This window comes from Festucalex cinctus, chromosome 5 (genome assembly GCF_051991245.1).
Source record: "Festucalex cinctus isolate MCC-2025b chromosome 5, RoL_Fcin_1.0, whole genome shotgun sequence".
Classification (NCBI taxonomy): domain Eukaryota; kingdom Metazoa; phylum Chordata; class Actinopteri; order Syngnathiformes; family Syngnathidae; genus Festucalex; species Festucalex cinctus.
In genome coordinates, this window is record NC_135415.1 from 16,440,812 (window position 1) to 16,460,766 (window position 19,955).

General features: G+C 42.7%; 1 protein-coding gene across 2 annotated transcripts; it reads left to right on the plus strand.

Moving 5' to 3' along the window:
• The first annotated feature begins 4 nt into the window (after positions 1–4).
• camsap1b (calmodulin regulated spectrin-associated protein 1b) lies at positions 5–19,915 on the plus strand. 2 transcript variants are annotated; one of them, XM_077522944.1, is made up of 19 exons: positions 5–1,417; positions 2,305–2,468; positions 7,564–7,826; positions 8,938–9,099; positions 9,303–9,383; positions 9,593–9,625; positions 11,136–11,277; positions 11,513–11,652; positions 11,753–11,849; positions 11,957–12,080; positions 12,334–12,419; positions 12,489–12,573; positions 13,005–15,264; positions 15,441–15,577; positions 15,650–15,867; positions 16,917–17,019; positions 17,094–17,206; positions 17,285–17,403; positions 18,489–19,915. In XM_077522944.1, exons 2-19 carry the CDS (start codon positions 2,306–2,308, stop codon positions 18,783–18,785), a joined length of 4,623 nt encoding a protein of 1,540 aa, XP_077379070.1. In that variant the 5' UTR covers positions 5–1,417; position 2,305; the 3' UTR covers positions 18,786–19,915. The 2 variants fall into 2 exon arrangements, with proteins under 2 accessions (XP_077379070.1, XP_077379071.1); XM_077522945.1 differs by lacking the exon at positions 9,593–9,625.
• The last annotated feature ends 40 nt before the right edge of the window (positions 19,916–19,955 follow it).

Consider the following 19,955-nt stretch of genomic DNA (forward strand, 5'->3'; position numbering starts at 1 on the left):
GAGGCAAAGAAATATACAGGTATTATAAAAATAAGACAACGTTTTATGTGCTTTCGAATTTGTGGATTCGATTGACCAATACTTCCGATTTCTTGACTTCATTTTCAAACGTATACAAAAATAGGTTTCTGCTGTTTATGAATATTTAGCCAACTGCCAACAGTAGGCTATATAGCCTATAAGATTAAAAATACATGTATGGGTTATATGCCACGCAGAGGCGGGACTGTTTTTGCACATGAGCTTTGATTTCGGTTCCAGTTCGCGACGTGTGGGCTGCGTCCCAATACTTGTGCTTCCGACTTTGTGCCTCTCGGTTGCGTGCTCCCGACGACGGGTGCGAATGTGTAGTCATGTATCTGTCAGTTGTCCGAAGCACTGCAGAGAGCTGAGACGCCCTGCGCGCTCCCGCAAAATCGACGCGAGCACGCGGTTGCCGGTTGGAGGGGCGCAGGGATGGAGGATGCGAGTGTTGGAACGCGGCACACACGTCGCAACCCGGAACCGGAATTAAAGCTCATGCGCAAAAAACACGGAAGTCGGAAGTCCCGCCTCTTCCGTGGCATATACCCCATTGTTGTTTACAGATGAATAGTCGTTGAAGCCCAATATTATATTTCCAAAACAAAGGGGAAAATGTGGTTCAAAAGTAAAACTGTAACTATCTTTTCCAAATGTTACAGAAAATCCAGAAACAAAAAGGGCAATCAATAACAATTCACGGAAGCTAATCATTATTACGTGAAATGCTATAATGTCAAATTGTAAAACGTTAAAACGTTTTGTTGATTTTTTATTTTATTTTATTTTTTCCCTCTCTGGTGTGGCAGCATTTGGCCCAAAAGAATACAGGCCAAAGTGACTAAATAAAACCTGGTAAACGATATGAAAATGAACATAAGCGCATATGAAACTAATGTAACATGAATGGTGATAGATGAGCTTGTGTCCATGACTGTCGAGTAATCACGCATGCGCAGTAGCTAACTTTTTTCTTTTTTTCAGTAGCAGAGCGCGAACGCCCTGCTGCTGCTTACAGCTTGTGCTTTGCTTTGCCCCAGTCTTCAAGGTATGAGAATTCAAATTGCCTAGCATGCGGCGTTGTTTTTCACAAAGGTAGATTTCGAACAACCCGGAGCCAATTGTTAGTCGTGCCTGTTTTTCCTGCTCCGCGGTTATTTTTAATCGTCCATTTGTACACCGAGGAGTCCTTGTCAATAAGGCCGCGAATGGGGTGTTGTTGCTGGGAGACCATTCTGACTCGCCTCCCCTGTTAGCACCATTAGCTGGCGGCTACGATGTGCGGCAGGCGGTGGGGGCTTTTCTGCGCAGCGGCCCACTGGAGAGCAAGACGGACTCTCGGTTGATTATTGACCCCGGTTGGACCGTAGGGTGACTTGGATCTACACATTTCAAGGTAAAATCAGCTTTTTTTTCAGGTATGGAGGAACACGCTACCTAGCCAGCGTTGTGGTTAGCTCGGTTAGCTGGCCGTACATTTGCATGCATGCCTGTGTAGCCAATAAGGTTCCTAGCTTATTGCTGCGTCGTCTGTAAAAGATCCACATTTACTTTTCAGAATTTACATAATAAAAAATGCAGTAAGAATAGCTGAATTAATTCGGTAGAAATGACAGCCTGTTTTTCAAGCTAGCATTGGGCCATTAATAGTAACATTAACATATACGTCGGGTTAATTGAATTTCTTTAAGTGTTTAAGTACTTTAAGTATTCTTTATGTAACATTGGATCACAATGTTTCTAATGATGTACTGGTCTCTTGTATAAGTAGATTTACAAAGTTAATGTAGATTAAGATTTATAAACGTTCTTAGGACTATCCTGCAGTGCTTCCACATTATTTTTGTAGAAAGTAGACACAAAACAATACAAATAAAAAAAAAAAAAAAAAAAAATGACGGAAGAGGATGCTTTGCCGTGACCGGCAACTCGCTATTTGGTGTTATTTTGCCGTAAATCGCGCAAGAACTACAAGTACGAATTCTAAATGTGTACTTTTTTCAGTCAAAATATCCACTGCGTTCTTTTTATACAAAGTTGCCAGACAGTGACATCTAAGAAAATAAAAAGAAAAGAAAAACATATGGCTCTCAAGGACCATCATCATGTTGATTAAATTCAAGACAACAAACAAAAAGTTCAGTGTATTTCATATTGTAATCCACTGTGTAACATCATGCACAGTTAGAACATTTAAACCACGCTTAAATAAAGCAAATTTAAAACACTTGTATAATTAATTTTGTTTATCATAACTGTAATACTTTTGTTTTCCTTCCATAGGATGGATGTTGATTTGTGTGCTGGGGACAGTACGAGGAGGAAAGTGGACTTGACTGGGTCTGCAGAAGGCACCATGGATGTCATACCCTTGGAGATGTATGACTCTGCAAGAGCCAAAATAGCTGCCAACCTGCGGTGGCTATTTGCTAAAGCCTACGGCATTGGTGAGTAATTCAGTTTGCAGCCATAAAAGAAAACTGTAATTGGCATGTGGATTGTGTTGTCACTTCACTTGCATTTCTCACCAGTGAATCATCAGTCTGTCATCACAGGCTTAAAACTGTACTCAAGTGTGTTTGTGTTGGACCAATCGGAATGCTCTTCTCAAGACTTTTGCAGTCAGCAGAATATATTGAGCTTCACTGGTGAAACATTGACAACAAGAGTCCAAGGGAAGGAATTATTTGCGCATTCCAGTCAACACTAAATTCCCTCTTAAACATCCAGTGCCTGGCTGGCAATATCGTTCTCATACTTGTAGCATGGCCAGTGGAATTTCATCCAAATCGGGTTAAGGGTTGCATAACAGTTGGACTTTTGTACGAGTTAATTAAATTGAAAAAAATAAAAATAAATCTATCCGTGTGCAAATTGAGCTGCTCCACCGTCCTGTTTGTCCCATTAACACAAAACATCAATACAATGCAGCTCTCAAACTCTATTTTATTTGACGACGCAGCATAGAGCAACATTCCTTGCAGTCTGTCAATTAGCTTATCACCTACACTCAAAATAATGAAAATGAAACTATTGTGAGAAAGTGTTGGCCTACTTTCATTTTAGCCGTTCCTTACTTTAACACATTCACCCATTAACCACTGTTATATCTTCACTGCTTGGAAGATTTTTCACTCAACAGCAGCGGTTAAAGTCTCAGGATTGACATATTGCTATGTAGCCATTGTTCCACTGAATACTTTGCCTTTAGTCCCACTCACTGTCTCCGTCATCATGTTTGCCATTTCAATCAGTGCCTTTTGCTTGGTTCAGACCGAACACACAACATTGCGTCGCCCTGTGTCTCTCTTCTCTGACAAAAACAAAACAAAAAAACATTGAACATCGCTGGTCTATATGGTGACTGGAAGTTGTATACTTTGGCTGCTAATGCTAACATGGTTGACATGGTTGGCAGGTTGGTCCAATGGGAGGCTGATCTCCTTCGGGAACTGAATATAAAAGTCTCATTTGCTTTCACTCGGTGGCTCATGTGGTGTTAAATGTCATTACTTACCATGGCATGTTCATTGTATACTTGACGTAGCTGAGCAGCATCACACAAAACTGCTTTCTCTTTTGCAAATATCGGTGCCAGAGGATGCTGGAGGTCGTGTGGCATTGAAGAACAAACAGTGTGTCACTAGTATTTGGGTGTTTTTGTGCTCATGTTGTCTGCCTGGCCCTCAGGCTGCCACAGCTGCTCCCAAGCCGGAGTGTGGCAGACAGCCAGACATGGTGTCAGTCAGGCACACTGTACACCTGTCACAGTTTTAAACCGTGTTGCTTGTACCCTGCTTGTGCTCCTTAATACAGTTAGCCAACTCTCATGTAGCTCAGCTCGTGCGGCGCCCCATCCCAGTTAGTGCTACATTTTTAAGCCCAGCACCGTCCTAATGGGATCAGAAAGGGGGAGGGTGCAGCTGCCACACAATGTATTCATCTGTGGAATTAAGTCAATTGTGAACACTTTCGCCTCTAGACTCCTTTTGTTATCTCATACACAATCACACACTTGCGGTGTTTATAGAAATACAAACTCTCGAGGAATCCCGAGCGCTAGATAGTGGCAGCGAACTGGAATCGCTTCACAACAAGCAGCGCTTATAGTGAACAATTCTTCGAACAAGAAACTTGAAGCTGCAAAGTGAACAAATTACACATGTATTTAAAATTACCATATAACTTCGCCTGAGGAAAGTTTGTTAGCATAATGCTAACACACAATGCTAAACACTATACACAAATAGAAATATATTCTTTATCCTCTGTGAAAAACAACACGTATTCTTCTTTGTGTACATACGAATATGTGGATTATACTAGAGATAGACCGATATGCTTTTTTCAGGGCCGATTCCGATTATCGGTAGTCAAGGAGGCAGATAACCGATATTTGAAGCCGATATTCATTTGCAGTAAAAGTTAAAATGTTGGCACCAAATTTTTGAATAATGCAAACCCTAACCGTTCTTTACAATGGATTCTCACACTACACTTTTCATTTTACATCCTTCTATCTGCAATAAGACGTTGGTGGCGGGGGGAGTTAAATGTGGGGGCCAATGTGACATTACCTTTTATAGCATTTGGGATACTTGTAGTTTTATTCTATAAATGTTATATTTTTATATTTTGAAGTAATAGGAGGAACCCTGTCAATCAAAATGTGCATCAGCTGTGGCATTACTTATTACTACAGCAAAAATAAATAAAAAAATTCCATGAGAAAAACTATTCATCCCTGAACACCATACAGTTCTTGTAGACCTTATTATGATTATTGTTATTGTTACCATATAGACAGTTTTGATAAGCTGAGGATCTTAAATCGAGAACAGCAATATCATGCTACTCCTCTCTACAAGAGAACTGTCAAAAGACACTTCATCATGTAGTTTACTGCCACTTAGGATGCCCCAATCAACGCAGAAAAAGGTCGAGTAAAATAACTTGGTTATAATAATAGTAAGAATAACTTGGTTAAACAGACATTGTTGCGGTGGACCGCTGCCACTTTCTGCTGTTTAATGTGTTTTACACTTATAGACACGTGTGTGTATATGGGCACACTATTCTCTCACTACTGTACTGTACTGTATCACTTAATGGCACAGATGTACTTGTCTAAGTAATAACTGGGCTGCAACATTGCTAATTCACATTAACAAGCACTATCTTAGCTGTCCACATGAATAGTTACTAACACACGAGAAAGTTATACAACACACCAAACATGAGCTCATTATTCAAAGTATGATGCACGTAACGAAATTACATCACTGAACATTAATTGCAGCCGTGTACGGCCGTAGATGTTACATATTAGTGGCATCCATTGAGAGGATAATGTCCCAAATGACGGCAGACATGACGTGAAAAGAGAGACAAAACGAGCAAATAAGCACACTATACTTTAGTGCACTTCTCTACTAATGCCAAACATACGGAAGAGAACACGTTCGTGTAGTTAAACGGTGTTTGAGACACTTAATTTGTTACGGAGCGGACTTTAACGAGGTGCACAACGAGCTGTCAATCAAATCGACGTCGAAGCTTAAGGCACACAATGGCAAACCAGTGCGACAAATAAACACAATATAAAGTAACTAAACGCTATTTCGTGTCACTGTGGCATCTCACTGCATAATAACCGCTATGCAACAAGTAGTGGACGTGACGAGAGGTAAATATAATGACATTACTCTACTCTTAACATGGAACTAGACAATATAATAATGACAACTGTTAATATTTGGAACCTTTCTCACAAACATTATTTACTTAATTAAGTGAAAATGTGTGTGATTCCCTCCCCGAGTAGTTCAAGTAGCGAATTAGCTACTGGGTGTTAGCCTACATGCTAAGCTGAACACACCACTGTTAGCTAGCGGGGATTCAATGCAAGGCACTGCAGCTCCATTCATATAGTACATTTAATACACAACATAATTCAATGTGTTTAGCTTATCATGGTGAAACGATCGGCGGAGTCTCTTCTCTTTTAACTTACCTTCGAAGCATGTGTCTCACGTTGTAGGTGCGTGTGTGACCGTCTACTGTGATACACGGCATACACTACTGATTGGTTCTGGCTCTTGCACGGCTAACCAATCAAATGCTGCTATGGGCGTTACATTGCTGGAGTTGGACTCCATAACAGACAGAGACGCTCTGGGCTGCATTCGAAGCGAAAAGACGGAGTTTTAAATGGATCGCTCATATCGGCCGTCAGATTAATAAAACAGACCAATACCGATATGTACCAATATGTCAAATATCGGCCCCGATTATCGGCCCGACCGATTATCGGTCTATCTCTAGATTATACTGCCCCTTAGTGGCCAAGGCGCACACTCACAAAGGAGCAAAATGGATGCTGGAACAGATTGACTTTTCTAGTTTTAATTTTTTTCCATTATCCTGTTCTTTGCAACATATACGGAGGTTATTTGATTAGCACCACATCATTCATTTTGGAATAGTTTTTAATTGCAGGCACAATAACTACTGTGATTTGCCTGCAGTGCTTTTCTTGTCGACATTTCATTTATTTGACTAGATCATAAAGCCCATCTCTGGTATTATTATCAAGGAACTACTCTTCACATAAATCAATATCTGTATGAAATCTTGTATTCCAGTTGTAGCTCTAAGTGCATCAACACGCTGAAATGACAGTTGCATTAAATCCCTGTTGCACTTGTAAGGAGGGAGACCCAAGCAGAGGCCCATATTGATTGCTGGACTGCATTAGCAATGGAATGGAATGCTCTGCTTCAGCAGGATTCATTTATCAATTGTTTAATTCCAAAAGATGCACAGTCGTGTTTGTTTTCCTAACTAGAATGCTGGATGGATGATCATTTGCATGATAATTCTGCATTTATTTTTCACTTTTTCTTACACCCTCCCTGAACCAAAGTGCTTTTAGGGACCTGCAGAAAGAAGCTGCCTGTCTTGTTTTTGTGAATGTGAGGCCGCTGACGGCTGCCTTCCTTCATCCCATCAGAACAGAATACGTTGCACACGCTTCGCTAATGTTGTTCTACTCGCACGCTCGCTTGGTGCAAAAGCAGATTTAGTGGAACAAGGTTATTTCCCTCCCTACAGTTCTGCTGTAAAACTCGATTTAGTAAAAGTTTTTCAAACCTATTTTGAGCTTCCCTGTTTAGTTTCGCCGCTTGGTTTTGGCATACTCAAGTCCAGTGCTTTGTTCTAGCTCCTTATAAGGTTGTTATGTGTGGATTTAGTGTGACTTCATATCCACAGAAATGGGATCTCTTTTTAATGTTTTTTTTGTTTTGTTTTTTTTTTTGTTTTTTTTTAAAGTTGGCTCCAGTTGTTCGAATGGCTAGTAGTCACTTGAGTTGCAACATGCACTTGTTTGCTCTGACTGAGTAAACCAAAGTAGGATGTGAACAAATATTACTAATAAAGGTCATAGCTTTCTGCATTTTTGTTGCTGGTTGAGACACTTAATGTTGGCTTGGCCGAGGCATTATCTCACATGTGAACTAACTTTTCATCTGGCAATTTCAGACCATATACCCGAGGACTTGCGGGACCCCTTCTACACAGACCAGTACGACCAGGAACACATCAAGCCCCCCGTCATCCGCCTGCTGCTGTCCTGCGAGCTTTACTGCCGCGTCTGCGCCCTCATCCTGAAGACGGAGCAGGCCGCGTCCCTCCAGTCGCACCACTCCGTCATCCAGTCTCTAGACAGGAAGGGCATTTATGTTGTGGAGAGCGACGACACGGCAGTCACGGAGGAGGACCTGGCTGGTATGCCCATTAAAATGGTGAGTCAGGGAACAATTGGTCACGAGGTGTGCGTGTGAGAGAATGTGTGCACGCCATGAAATTACATTTAACCTTTACAAGAAGGAGCTGAAGCTGTTTTATCTGCCAAGAACATTGACACTATTGCCATTATTGTACAATTAAATCAATAAGTGGAATTCAACTGTGTATGAGAGAGAACTACGGCTGAGGAAAAAAAACTTGAGTAAGTTGACCACAGAAATTGCAAGGGTGGTGATATTTCTCAGCCATCTTATATAGAAAGTGAGTCGATCTGATTGGTTGTGGCTAGACAAGTGCGTAACAGGACTGACCTGGAATTACCTGCTTGGCTGTTGACCAGATAAAGAGATTAACGATTCTTGTCATCACATAGCTCCTGAAATCACATAGCGTTTTCCCAGTTGAAACCAGATGCTGTTACATCAGTTCAAGACAGACACTTGACCTCAGTTCGAAACAGACACTTGACCACACGGTCATGACTCAACCATAACCCTTGCATGACCCTATGCATGAAAGTTACTGTTTTGTTTTTTTCTAAAATAGCACAGGTTTTACTTAATTTATTTTTTTTGTATATTCTATTTGTTTTTTAAACTATCATAAAATTTCCTGTACAGTTAAAATGTTTTACAGCATCAACCTGAACCTGCAAAAAATTAAATCACAACATTATTTCATATGTGATGATTTGTTTTGAAATTAGTGTAGCTGAACTGGCAAGTTCATCAAGTTTCATCACTGGACAGAATGAACATTGACCACCAGCTTAGTTGCCCTGAGCAGTCTTCCTTCCTGTTTGTTACCATGGAGACCAGTGTGGGTCTGCTTTTCCTGCTGGCGGTATGATGTAATACTCCACACAGCCAGACACAAAGCCCAGTGAGGGGATGGAAAATCCTGTGCAGGACAGCACTTGTCCTGTTGTCTGCTTTGAAGCCCCTCCTACTTTGCTGACTTGACAAAGCATGCTCATAGTAACCTGACAGACACTGTGAGCTTCTAGTCCCTCATCAGCGTTTTAGTGCCACAGCAGATCTGCTTGGCTTCACTGTGTGCGTGTGACACAACTCAGAATGATCATCCTCTCATCTCGTCCTCTTCCAGAGTGCCCACATACCCATGATCGATGCCCTGATGATGGCCTACACAGTGGAGATGATCAGCATTGAGAAAGTAGTAGCCTCCGTGGAGCGCTTCTCTACCTTTAATCCCTCCAAGGAGCTTCCCTTTGACTTGGAGGATGCCATGGTTTTCTGGATCAATAAGGTATCGACAAATATGTGTCACACTAGAAGCAACCAATCAACCACATTGATCTTGTGTATTGAGTAAAATCAGACACATGAGCAGAGTGAAGCAACAGGTCTTTTGTTTTGTGAAGTGTAATGGACATGTGCCCATATTGTACAATATGCCTGGACAAAAAAAAAAAAAAAAAAAAGTTAATCGCCAATTTACAATATCTGCAGGTAAACACTAAAATGAGGGAAATTAGCGAAAAGGAGCACAAAGTCAAGCACCACCTTCTGGAATCCCCCAGTCACCAAAAGGTAAACAAGGTCTCCAAAGGACGAGTTAGTCTTTATGTCTCTCCTTAACTGTGCTTTAGTGTTGCTCTGACCCTTTTCTGTGTTTCTCTGTTGAAATTGGATGCAGCGCCAATCCTTTGTCTAATACCGTTTTACCTATTAATATCTCTGCTCCTGTTCCCCGACTATGCCTCCTTTCCTTCCCTCTCTTATCCTTGCCAACGGGATAGTCTCCCTCCAAATGGTATTGGAAGCTTGTCCCTGTAAGTTTTGAAGTCGCCCCTCCCTCTCCCCCCATGCACGCATAGTTTTGTGTTGATGTGTGCACACCTCACGAGGCTTGTTCGAGCTCATCCTATGCTGCTTTTTAGTCAAGGGGGTACAAAGACGATGGAACCTCATTTTATTTATTTATTTTAATTCCAAATCACCTTTTAGGAGTATGTTTTTAGTCATTATTTGAAGTAAATGTGTGTTATATCCTCTTAAGCCAAAGCAAACACTGTTGATTTTTGTTTTTTTTTGTATTTGCTTCAGATAACTCATTGCCAGCACATCTTTTTTTTTTTTTTTCTTCTTTCTTTCTTTTCAGTACACTGACCTGCTTTGTAATCACCTCAGGCTTTTCTGCTCGCACACTCTTTCTTCTGGTCATAATTTATTTTTGACACATCTCTGCTCAGAATGGGCGTGATTGGTAAACTGCTTGTTAAGAATTACAGGAGTGGTTTGATCCAAACGGACGTAGTTGGCAATGTCTTGAAGCAAAGCACTGTATTCCTAATCCTAATGGATTTGACTATGTGACAGTCAGGGATACAATTAATTCCTGCCCAAGTCCTTAATGTTGGATGATGATATCAAACACAAAGAGAGCAGGGCAAATTTGAGGACGCTCCAATTTTTTAATGCAATTTATTTTTTATTTTTTTAAAGCGGGCATCACTAAGTGATGCTTTTGTCTTACCGCTAAGCATGTCACAATGGATATATTTAAAATAATGAACCGCAGGCTCAAGTTGCTTTGTATTTTATTAAAGATGGTGGATTTCCTTTGTGAGTTTCTATCTAATTACAGTTAATAGATCGGTATTTACTCTTATTTTGGAACAATTTTGCTTTTGAAGAAACTGTATTTTATACCATTGAAAGTTGATAATTGATTCCCAATAATGACTAAGGGCATTTATTTAAATAGCTCACTTGTTTCTGCTCTCTTTACATCCTCCAAGTGCATTCTGGATGAACCACAGTTAGCAGAAGCGAAGTGTTAAGTAGAGAGATGTATGCAGATCCAAACTGGGGATTTTCTTCCTGAAATCGCACACTGATTTTATATAATGATCACCCATCTGCCCTGTTATGCTGGTTCTTCTTCGCTTCCTTTGACTGGGCTCCATCACTGGCCAACCTTCTTAAGGCTTAAGGCTCTTTGTTGTTCACTGCTTTAACACCTCCATCTCACCATCAGCAACCTGCTCTCTTCAGGGTTCTCCCTAAACTCATGCCACAGGGCCTTTTTTTTTATATAAGCACATCCTGGAGTTTTTCAGTCCATGTCAATACAAGCAAAACCTTGTGCTCTGAAAGGGAGAACCCTGCTTGGATGTTTAAATAGAAAGCTTAATACAACATCCTTGAGTCAAATGTGCTTTGACAAGGTCAGCTATGCATTTCAGTGCCAAGGATTTTTTTTCTCTGCGACTGTGGTCATGTTGTCGTTAACGTGGTAGTATTTGCGTCCGATTCGATTTTGGCCGTCTTTATGTTCAGGTCCGGTATCGTCGGGAACACGCGTCGGGTCGCCATCTTCCTTTCTTCCCGCTGCTGGAAGATTTGATGAGAGATGTCTGTGATGGAGCTGCGTTGCTCACGGTTGTCCACTACTACTGCCCAGAACTCATGAAGCTGGAGGGTATGCAATATCCTTGCATGTGTGCCTAAACACAAACACACAAGCACATGCAGTAACAGTGGCTAGATTCATTCAGACGCACCTTGTGTACAGTTTCGCTACATCACAACTCTCATTAAGAGTTTGTGTAACAACATGAACAGGGTTTTTGTATGTTCCATTAAGCATGACATGCACTCCCAACGGGCCATTCAATTGAGTCCGTATCTGAACAGCTCTTTTCCTGTCTGATCAGATATTTGCCTGAAGGAAGTTCCCTCCATGGCCGATAGCCTATATAACATCCACCTGCTCAGAGAGTTTGCTAACGAGTACTTGAACAAAAGTTTTTACCTGACAACAGAAGACATACTCTACTCACCTCCTGTGCTCAAGGTAGAATGACTTGCTGTTTGAACATAATTGCAACAATAAAATGCTCAAACGTGGAAGAAAAAAAGAAGCCACCATGAGTAATTATTACTTCTCTGCGCAGCATAATGTGATGGTTTTCATTGCTGAACTCTTCTGGTGGTTTGAGACCGTCAAGCCAGGGTTTGTCCTGCCTCGAGATCTACAAGAGTCAAAAGATGGTACGTTTGACCAAGTATTTTGTTTGTCACTAATAACACCAAAAAGAAATTTTAACCGTGAATTTTACAAATGTATGTCTACCATTTTTCCAATGTCCGTTATGTAGCTCGAGCCATTGCTCAGCCAAAGAGTTCTCGTCCATCAGTGCCCATCTCCAACGCCACCAAGCGGAGCTTCCTGGCAAGTCCTGGCGTGTCGGAAAACCAGAGCAGCCCTGAAATCTGTAGCAGGTAGCCTCATCTTACCATATAATATTGCTGCAACATTGGCTAGTGTTGGGTGAATGGCGTGAGGGCACCATTAGGTATGATCATATTTCTTAACAAGAATCATGTTAGTTCATTTTTGTTTCAATTCTCTTATAAGACAACTGAAACTGAAGAGGTTTAGCTCAGAGCCTTTGTTTAAACAAATCAGTTTATGCTTGTTTTTTGGGAACTTGGCAATAACAAAAAAAAATGAAAAGATATATTTTGTTTTCAGTCGAGGAGGTCCATCCTTTAGTCCTTCCCACCCACTCTTGCCTTTGCGCCAGAGGCAACAGCAGCCTCAAGGAGATGATGGTACAGGTAAAAGCAGCACATTACAGCATTGTTGAGCTCCAGAATCCTCGTTTCAAAACGTTATTTTCTTTGAAGGTCTAAGGAACCGCTCCAACTCCTTAACTCAGATGGACAGACAGGTCCGAGGTTCTGTTGTCGCTTGGCCCGACAAGAGACAGAGGTAAAGAATTTATTTTTTATTTTTTCAAAACCGCAGTTTCTGAGTAATGTATGGGGTTTACCCCAGAAACCCAGTTAGAGTGGGGTGCACAGTGGCTGATATCCAGTGGTTCCTATTCATCGTTCGTTAAAAGGCGAAGAGAGTGGGCACGGCAGCCGGCAACATGCAGCGATGATTTTTTTATCGACTTGGGGTTGTGATGTTTAGCCTGGCGTGGTGGTGGGTGGTGGGCAAGTAAAGCTGGGCCTATAAACCCTGATGTATCAGTTGGTTGGAATTTACATTTCTCTGCTGACGTTCTTATTTTGACATATAGATTTTATGCTATAGGTACACTATATAAGTACATAACAGTAGTGTAGCTAATAGATGGAAAAAGTTAGATTGAGAAATGTTTCTGATAAATATTGTATTTTATTTTCCTTCCTCAGGCCAGTGTCCACGCTGAGCCCCTTCATGTGCCATTCAGCTGCTGACAGTGATGCAGATGTTGCTTCTGGCGACAGTGTCAGCCTAGCCCGCTCCATAAGTAAAGACAGCCTAGCGTCTAATGTCATCAACGTAACGCCGAAACACCAGACTTCAGTTCACCCGCCCACGCTAGCCCAGATGCGCAGAGTTAATGGTCACAGCCTCTTGGGAAAAGTCAACCTGGATTACGAAGAAGAAAATCTGGTGGCAGTGGCGAGGACGGAAATCTCCTCCGTCTCCAAACAACCCGATGGGAGCCAAGCGGCTGCCGCAGCGGAACCCGAGTCAAAGTCCAAACCTGCACCTGATGGTTTTTACCTAGAACCGCTGATGCCTGCTGTGCTGAAACCGGCGAAAGAGAAGTCTGTATGCCCTAACAAGGAGGAGGAGAGTGGAGAGCGGTCCTCGGGAGGGGGCTTTTCACGCAGGGGGGATGGATCTTCTCCTGCGGTTCATAAGAAAGCTCCCCTCAACCTGAACAAAACTTTTACCCCCACAGGAGATGAGCCTGACTTTCAGGAAACCGCAGCATTCAGACCCATCGCCACCAGCAGTGTGGACCCCTCGTCCAAAGAGCCGGATGGAGGGTTCTACCTGCATTCAGAATCTGAGGAGACAAAGCCTTGCCCAAGCCTTGACGCAGACCTTGAAGACCTGGACGAAGAGGATGAGGATTTGGATGAGGCCATTACGGAGAAAGATCGAGCCTGGCCAAGGAAAACCTTTAATGCGGACGACGAAGAGGAGTCCGCCAAACTCCAGGAGGACATGAATGTCAAAGAGCACGAGGATAAAGACATCAACGGCTGCAGCGGTCGCTCCAGCCCCTGCCTCAGCGCTTACTCGCAGGCCAGCAGCGTGGCCAGCGGAAGCGTGCGCATGACCTCTTTCGCCGAGCGGAAAGCCCAGCAGCAGCGCTTCGGCAGTAACCACGACCTCCGCTCCAGTGCCTCCAGCTCGCAAAGGACCACTCCAGATGGATCAGAGAGCAGCGGTCCCCTGCCGTCCTCCTGGAGGCTCAAAAGAGACCAGAGTCCCTCGTCACCCCTGGGCGGTTGCAACCGCGACGGGGGTGGTGGTGCCAACGTCCTCGCGTCTGAAATCGTACAGCTGCGCATGCAGCTCGAGGAGAAGCGTCGGGCCATCGAGCATCAAAAGAAGAAGATGGAAGTGCTGTCAGCTCGGCAGAGGCAGAAGCTGGGGAAGGCCGCTTTCCTACATATCGTGAAGAAAGGCGGCGGCAAGGGTGCTTCATTGCCCAGTCCTGTTAAAGCCGACCCCTCCAAAGACGAACTCAATGGAGAGAAAGTTACATCATCAGCGAAAGACGATATGTGTGTTGATGCCCTGAGAGGGGACAAAGAGCAGGAGGGATCAGGTGCCTTAGAAGCAGATAAGAAGGGAAACAATGGCAGCTTCTACTTAGAAGAAGAGTTGGACCTCAATGAGTGCAACCGCTCCATCGAGCTGCTGCACGAAGCCATCGGCAGCATCCAGCAGCAGATGATGCAACTCTCCCTTCAGCAGGAAATGATGATGAAGCAGAATGTACTTTCGCCTCCTGGTGCTACTCCTCAGTCCCTCGCAACTGACAAAAACAGTGACGCTAAAGGCGGAGACTCTTTACACTATGCGGAACACCTCTCTGGCGCCGCCCCGACGAGAAAACCCCCCAAACTGAGCTCGGGCCGAAGTTCCCGATCCAAGCAGACGGAGCTAAAGGCGAGCAAAGAACAAAGCCGGCACGCCACGAGGACCTTGACCCCCTCCCAGGGCGGCCCAGAAACACAAGCGCATCCACGGCAATCAGCTGGGGGCAGGTCCCCCAGGAACGAGCATCCCGACCCGCACAGGCTCAGAAATCCTCCGGCGGGAGAAACCATCAACAAGACTGCCTCTAGCCAGGCACGCAGCGCCGCTTTTAGGCTTCACGACGACGCCAACCTGCGACTGCCGACCAGAGTGGACCTGAATGCTCTGTCTCCTCCCAAAGTGTCTTTTGACGCCTGCCTGTCCAGCACCTTGAAAGACTCCCAGCTCAACTCCTCGGACAGCTCGGGGAATGAGAACGTGCCGTCGGAAGAAGTGCATCGCAGCAAAGCTCACCTGATTGAGGTCGATATGTCGGAGCTGAAGGACCCTGATGAGGAGGAGGCTGCCGACACAACTACAGATGAAGGAGATGGAGAGCAGAAGTCTGTCATGGGATTCTTCTTCAAGGTATTTGCCTACACAAACGGGGATGTTTATATTACCAAAAGCATCTGAAGCAACTTAGTGATTTTTAGTAATGTTTTTTTTTACGTCTATAGCCGTCAATGGCAGTGAATGAGTTAACTGTTGTTCACCTAGCACATGGATGATTTCATCTGTCTCATTCTGTTGCAACTGTCCAGGACGAGCAGAAAGCGGAGGATGAGCTTGCCAAGAAGAGAGCGGCGTTCTTGCTGAAGCAGCAAAAGAAAGCGGAGGAGGCCCGTCTCCGCAAGCAGCAGCTGGAAGCAGAATCCGAGCTGAAGCGCGATGAGGCCAGGTAAAATGTCTCAGAAACAATATTTGCGCCGGCGCGCGAATCAGCCGCTGATATGCGTTCGCTCGACGCCAGGCGGAAGGCTGAGGAGGATCGCCTGCGGAAGGAGGATGAGAAGACGCGGCGGGAGCTGATCAAGCAGGAGTACCTGCGGAGGAAGCAGCAGGAGATCTTTGAGGAGCAAGCTCTCGTGAAGCCCAAGACTCCCAAACCCAAGCAGAAACACAGACCCAAGACCATCCTCAAAGAGGAGTCGTCCAGTGACACTGTCTCAAAGTGCTCTTCTTCCACACGTAAGACGTGCCTTACCACACTCTGTTCCACTCTTCTTCCTCTTGATGTCTCACCAAACCACCATATGAAAGCACTGACCTCTGGTGGCGTGTCCTGTTCATTACATCATACACTCATGAAGACGCACACCCTTCCACACCCGATCCATCAAGCTATCGAAACCTACTAAACTGGATATTTCTGTGTGAGCTCTTTGCCTCATTGTTCCAGTCTCTCTTTAGTTATAGCTCTTTTGTCAAGACTCTTTATATCGGGGTTTTATCTACAGTGGGGAAAAAAAAAAAGTATTTAGACAGTATTTTTTCCCATAGACTTCATATTGGATTTTCGCCAAATACATTTACCCCACTGTACTTATAGGTGATGTTGAATGATATAAAATACATTTATTTATTTATTTTGTTAATAATCATAATAATAATACTTGTTAATAATAATATTAGTCTTGTAAAATTTCATGATGAACCAAAAATGCACTAGAACCTTTACAGGTGAAATTAATTTTACGTTTTCCAAACTTTTGTATGCACGTCAGACTGTTGCTGAATGTTTCAGTACTTGTGTCAAAAATTTTTTTCCAGTCTCTCTTAAGTTGTAGCTTTTTTTTATAAGATGATATGAACAGGGTTACATCTACAGTGGGACAAAAATTTATTTAACCAGTATGGTTTTCCCATAGACTTCCTTTTGGATTTTGTCCAAATATGTCTAATTATATAAAATACATTTATTAGATTACATGCTTATTATTATTATTATTAATAATAATAATTTTATTAGTAATATTAATATTTTTACTAATATTAGTCTTTTAAAATTTCAGGATGAACCGAAAATGCACTCGAACCTTTACAGGTGAAATTAGTTTGACATTTTCCAAACCTTTGAATGCACGTCAGGCTGTTGCTGAATGTTTCAGTACTTGTGTCAAATTTTTTGTTTTACCCTAAGTTACCACAATTTTTTTGTGCATATCTATTTTTTTATTAATTTAGGCCACAGGGTCAAACGTCACTCCTGAAGCTGAAATGTCAGTTTTCTCTCACAGCCGACAACCTGAGCACGGCCCAGTCGGGATCCAGTCTGTCGCTGGCCTCCGCTGCCACCAATGAGGCTGACAGCGTCAACTCCGGAGGTGCAGGCTCCCACCGGTAAGATGTTCCACCTTAGATAAGTTTATCGGTTTGTGTCATCACGCTGCAGTCATTCTTGTCGTGCGTTTTAGCTGCGACTCCGTGGAGTCGTTCCCCGGAAGTCGCAACCACAGTCGGGCTGCGGAAAGGGACTGGGATAACGGCTCCACTGCGTCTTCCATCGCATCCTTGGCAGAGTACACTGGTTAGTGGATGCTATTCATCCTCTTCTGATCCAGTCTTTCTCGAATGTTGCTAATTCTTCTCAAATGTCTTCCTTCAGGCCCGAAACTTTTCAAGGAGCCAAGTGCCAAATCCAACAAGCCAATCATCCACAACGCCATCTCACACTGCTGTCTGGCCGGGAAAGTCAACGAGCCACAGAAGAATCAGATACTCGAGGTCAATATGCTTCATTTTCCTTTTAATACCAGCAATAAAGCAAAGTGAATTCATTTGTACCAGGTTCAACTTCATAAATCGACTTAATAACTGTTGAAGTTCTTCTGTTTAATCTTAACATGGCTTAATTTAAACAGAAACCGGGTTACAAATGTCACATATGAAATCCCGTAAATTAGTGAATCTGCAATAACCGAACCGTGAAGAGAACACTGAATAACATTTCATTTAATGCAGTGACAAAAAAAAAAAGTTAAAAAAAAAAAAAAAAAAAAAAAAAAAAAAATAACTTTATTTCTCATCCAGATGATGTCAAACTGCCGTAGCATAGCGGCAACAACTACCAAGGAGGACCTAGTTGCTGTCAGATTTTTTTTTTTTTTTTTTTGCCTTTAGTATCGGTGGCTGGTAATGGGACTTCCCATGACTTCGGCCGAATATTAATATCAATACTTGGTATCCACACTATGGAGGATCAAAACTGCCAAAATAGATAAATCAAAGTGAAAATAAAAAACTGGTATAAAAATATATATTTCAAAAATTACATACAAAAAAATAAATTCAAAAATAAAAAAAAAGAATAAATAAATACATGTGGAAAAAACAATACAAATATCGAAATAAAATTTAATTTCAAACAATTAAAAAAAAAAAAAAAAAAACGCTCTGCTCTCATATTTCTTTATTTCAATCTGCAGACAATGCCAGCATGAAATGGGTCATGAAATATTAAAATGAGGGAGCAGTCCAAGTGTGTCTTGGGTTGAACTGTCACTCTGCCAGTGCCACAGCGACCACAACCACAGCAGTTTAATTCTATTTATATATTCATTTTTGGATTTATTTCCATTTATTTTTATTGGTTGGAATCTCGCTTATTTTTGTATTTACTTTTGCTTTTATTTATAGCAATTTATATTTTTGTCTTGAATTTTTTAAATCATTTTTATGTTTTTTTATTTTTTAAATACTTTTTATGGGTTTTTTTTATTTTTACTTACATTTATTTTTTTAGTAATTTCCTCTATATGAACCTGCTGTTGTGCTGCTTTGGCTGTAACTGAGCTCTCGTCCCTCCGCAGGAGCTGGAGAAGTGCGAGTCCAATCACATGATGATCCTGTTCCGCGACGGCGGCTGCCAGTTCCGGGCGCTTTACTCGTACTTCCCGGACACGGAGGAGATCCACAAGCTGACGGGCACGGGGCCCAAAAGCATCAGCAAGAAGATGATCGACAAGCTGTACAAGTACAGCTCGGACCGCAAGCAGTTCACCGTCATCCCCGCCAAGACCGTGTCGGTCAGCGTGGACGCTCTGACCATTCACAACCATCTGTGGCAGGCCAAGAGGAGCGCGGCGTCCAAGAAAAGCGCAAAATAGCAGACGGGGTCTACTGAGCACGCTCCACTCCACCCCAAATCATCTATAGCGCCATCTTGCTTTTGTTTTACACATTCGAAGCTCGCCGGCGTGCACGGTTTTACTGAGGAGAGCCCGCAGGAACAAGTTTTGCTTGCAGAACAAGAGAAACGCTGCCTAAATTGGCTTCTTTGCCTTGTGTGATGCGTTCAGGCGCATGGCATGCGTGGTTTACACTACGTATTAATCTGCTGAAGGGACGAGGGTCACAGAGACTTTAATTGGACACAATCTCTTCCTGTTTCATGGAATCATAGTGACACTTCTGTCCCACCGGGAAGTACTTAAAAAAAAAACAAAAAAAAACTGCTTTAGTTTTGTTAACAGGATGTTGGGAATTGTTTGGCCTTGAACACATCGTGGTACTTCTTGCCGACCGGTCAAACCGCCTTTAAAATGCCTGCTGGTTGTGTGCGTGTGTACAGCAAAGAAAGACATAAACAGCGGTAATTTTAACTTTTATTTATCCAAAGCATCCCTTTTTTTAATGTGGGGTGTCTAAAAAGGGAGATTACTAATCTGGTGCAGACATTATGCTTTTTTTTTTTTTGCTTTTGTTATGCTTTTTGTTTTGTTTTTTCTGCAAAGTGGTGTGCTGTCAAGTTTGAGCTAATGTTGCGTGTTCATCACAACGCATCTCTGATGTGTAGAGCGTAGTTGTGTCGTGTCCACCGGGCCACACAGACAAAAAGGTGCACACGCAGACACACACACACACAATCATACGAACACGTCATGCAATGTAAACAAACCACCGAGCGCCGCCATTAAAGAACATTCCTCCAAGGTTTGACGCACACTGCCACGTGGTCTCGTCTTGTCTCTTATAAGTGCTTCTTCACTCGACGGCAAACCACCACCAGCACTTTACTTTTCTATCACACACTAGAGAGGCCGCAAGGTCTCGTACTACTGTGAGCGTTTGTCGAAAAGGAATGTATGGGCATGGGGGGGTCACCATTTGTGTTACACTGGTCTTGTTTTATTTTCATCCTGCTTTTTGATTTGTATGCTTTTTGAACTCATGCCATCTATTTATTTTGATACGCTTAGCATGTTGAAATGGAATTAAAGTCACATTTTTATTTTTATTCTTCTCATTGTTCTGTCATTTGCTTTGGACGCTTTTGA